Raw genomic sequence first — 3240 nt, 5'->3', positions numbered from 1 at the left:
GACTCCGGTGAGGGGAGGGATTTAGTGCATGTAACTCAAAGCAGTTAGATCATAAAAATCTTCCAGAATATAAAGTGACAAGAGATAAAATGAGAGGTGGCGGAGACAGTATTTATTTAAATTACCTCAGATGTGTAATGACTGATGGGTCAGCTTTATTTTAAGGTTCAGTGGGATAATTTGATTACAGATTGTTGGCTGAGGTAAAAAGAAAGCTGTGAATACTTTCATAATTCTCCTTCTGTCCCTATGTTATAAAACAAAAACAAGTATGACATACTGTATTAAACACGCTTTAAAAGGGCTGTCTCTTTTCAGCTATAGCAGGGGTTTTCAACCGGTGGTCCGCGGACCCCTGGTGGTCCGCGGCGGCATTGCATGTGGTCCGTGACAAGAGCCTATGTTGATCAGTTCACCATTGTTTTTTTTTAATATAAATTCGCTTTGATATTTCAACACATTTCCAGAATACCGTTACATATCGTGAAAAATATGTTTAAAATAATATAAAGGAAATTCAAGCTGACAGAATGTAGCCTTGCGCCTATCCAGTCTATGGTAGCCTGTGATTCGCTAATGGTAATGAGTTGCGTCGCTAACCTCACTTATTATTCATTACGTACAGTCTTGCGAGCAAAGTTGACACACATTTATAAGCATAGCCGACGAGAGTATTTTAAGATAGGTTGTAGTACAGCAAACATTTGTTACATATGTACTAGTCTAGCTATATATCTAGCACCAATGGATCGTTTTGTAGTGAGGAAAGTGCCAGAGGGACAGGCTGCCATGACAGAGGGTCAGGCTGCCACGACAGAGGGACAGGCCGCCACGACAGGGCAAGGACAGGCTTCCGAAGCGTCAACTTCGCAAAAAAGACGAAAAAGAAAATACAATGAGGAATATGTTAAATATGGATTCACAGTGACGACAGACAGAGCAGGAGAGGAGGTACCACTGTGTTTCGTATGTTCAACAATTCTCTGTAATGAAGCTATGAAGCCGTCGAAACTTACGCGGCATATGGAGACGCATCACGTCCACTTGAAGGCCAAACCCGTTGAGTACATGCAACAGATGTTGCGTGATTTCAAAGGACAGCAGGCTACCATGAGGAAGAGTGCAAAAATAAATGAAAACGCACTGAAAGCATCGTATCTGGTCGCTCTCAGGGTTGCAAAAAGTAAGAAGCCCCATACCATTGCAGAGCAGCTTATATTGCCAGCAGCCATAGATATGTGCAGAGCTATGGTAAGCGAAGAATGTGCCAACAAATTAAAAACTATTCCGTTGTCAGACAACACAATCGGAAGACGAATTGGGGAAATGGCAAATGATGTCAAAGACCAGCTGATGGAAAAACTTCAGACAGTTCTGTTTTCCCTTCAAATCGACGAGACGACAGATGTTACTAATGATGCGCAACTGTTAACATTTGTGCGATACGAGGACAGTGGCACTATGTGCGAGGAATTTCTTTTTTGCAAACCACTGCCCGGGCGAACTACCGGTGTAGAAATATTTAAAGCACTGGACGATTTTTTCACGGAGCACAATATCTCGTGGCAGAGGTGCGTTGCATTATGCAGCGATGGGGCCCGAGCCATGAGTGGCAGCAAGACTGGACTGTTTGCGCATGTAAGGAGGGTGGCTCCGGGGGTAATTTGGACACACTGCCTGATTCATAGAGAGGCTCTCGCCTCCAAAGATCTCAGTGTTGAGCTCAGTGGTGTGTTTGATGTCGTTGTCAAGACGGTCAACTTCATAAAACGAAACGCATTGAATACACGCCTGTTTTCATCCCTATGCCATGACTTGGGAAGTGAACACAGCTCTCTCCTTTATCATTCAGAGGTGCGTTGGCTGTCTCGCGGCGCTGTGCTCGCCCGTGTGTTTGAACTACGCGGAGCTATCTACGAGTTCTTGTGCGAGAAGCATTCTGATCTGGCTTCCAATTTCAACGATAGTTACTGGTTAACTAAGCTGGCGTACCTCACAGATGTTTTTGCAGAGCTGAACAAGTTGAACAGCTCCATGCAAGGGAGAGATGCAAACGTCATGCAGCTCTACGAGAAGCTCGACGCATTTGTGAAAAAAATGTCAAAGTGGATCGAACGAGTGGAGAGCAATAACTTGGCGATGTTTCCTTCAGTTGAGGAATACCCTGACAGCACTGACATCAACGACACTATATGTGAGCATTTGAGGAAGCTTGTGCGTCAATTCGCAAAGTACTTCACTGATTCGGAAGAGTGGCGCCGTGACAGCAAGTGGATCCTGCTCCCATTCAGTGACGATGCATCAGTAGGGTCAAGTCTGACGGCTGTGGAAGAGGATAAGCTGATTGAGATGTCCACAGACTCTGTCAGGAGGCATATGTACGACACACAGCCCCTTGTTAAATTCTGGATAAGTTGCCAGACAGAATTTCCACAGCTTGCTGCAAAAGCAATGAGGTGTCTTTTGCCCTTTCCAACCACATACCTGTGTGAGAGTGGTTTTTCTACACTGGCGTACTTAAAGAATAAGTACAGGGCTAGGCTTGATCCAGAGAATGACATGAGACTGTCTCTGTCTACCATTTCGCCACGAATAGACAGGCTGTGTGGACTTCACCACGCCCAGATATCACACTGACAGGTAGGCCTAATTCTCCCATGTTTTCACTGTTACGACCCTGGCGGGTTTAGGCCCCGCCCTGTGTTAATGGTAAGCCTGTTCTCTCTCCCTGCTTTTCTCAATCTCTCTCTGCTTTTCTCAATCTCTCTGTCTCTACAGCAGGTGATTGGTGACAGGTCTGTCCTGGCTGGGTTATAAAAGCCCTGACCAGCCAGCAGTTGAGGCTGCCTTGGTCTTCATTTGTTGGATTTTGGTTCTCCGGTGTTGTTGGATTTTTGTTCTCCGTTGTTGTTTTGTCACACACCTAGACTGACTTTGCATGACATTTTTAGTTACTTTTCCCAATACTGAATTGCACAACACTTTATTATTCTTTATTCGTTCTTTAAAATAATCTTTAATTTAATTTAATTTAATAAATCTACTTTTATTATTATAAAATCTGCGTGGCCTATCTTTCATGTTTAATGCATTGAGCTACGCATGTAACACCAAATACACACGCGCACGCGCAGGCACATCAGTGGGCCGCGGATTGCTTTCTAGTCCGAATGGTGGTCCCTGGGACAAAACCAGTTGAAAACCCCTGAGCTATAGTATTAAATCAGAGACGCTTGAGCA

At 44.4% G+C, this 3240-nt stretch overlaps 1 protein-coding gene across 1 annotated transcript; it reads left to right on the top strand.

Moving 5' to 3' along the window:
- Positions 1-324: 324 nt before the first annotated feature.
- On the top strand, positions 325-2976 carry LOC134859481 (protein FAM200A-like). The gene is made up of 2 exons (XM_063875989.1): positions 325-2640; positions 2779-2976. The coding sequence occupies exon 1, from the start codon at positions 556-558 to the stop codon at positions 2635-2637; it is 2082 nt and encodes a 693-aa protein (XP_063732059.1). The 5' UTR covers positions 325-555; the 3' UTR covers positions 2638-2640; positions 2779-2976.
- Positions 2977-3240: the final 264 nt, after the last annotated feature.

Source organism: Eleginops maclovinus, chromosome 23 (assembly GCF_036324505.1).
Source record: "Eleginops maclovinus isolate JMC-PN-2008 ecotype Puerto Natales chromosome 23, JC_Emac_rtc_rv5, whole genome shotgun sequence".
NCBI classification, from domain to species: domain Eukaryota; kingdom Metazoa; phylum Chordata; class Actinopteri; order Perciformes; family Eleginopidae; genus Eleginops; species Eleginops maclovinus.
This window is presented reverse-complemented; position numbering and strand designations above follow the sequence as displayed.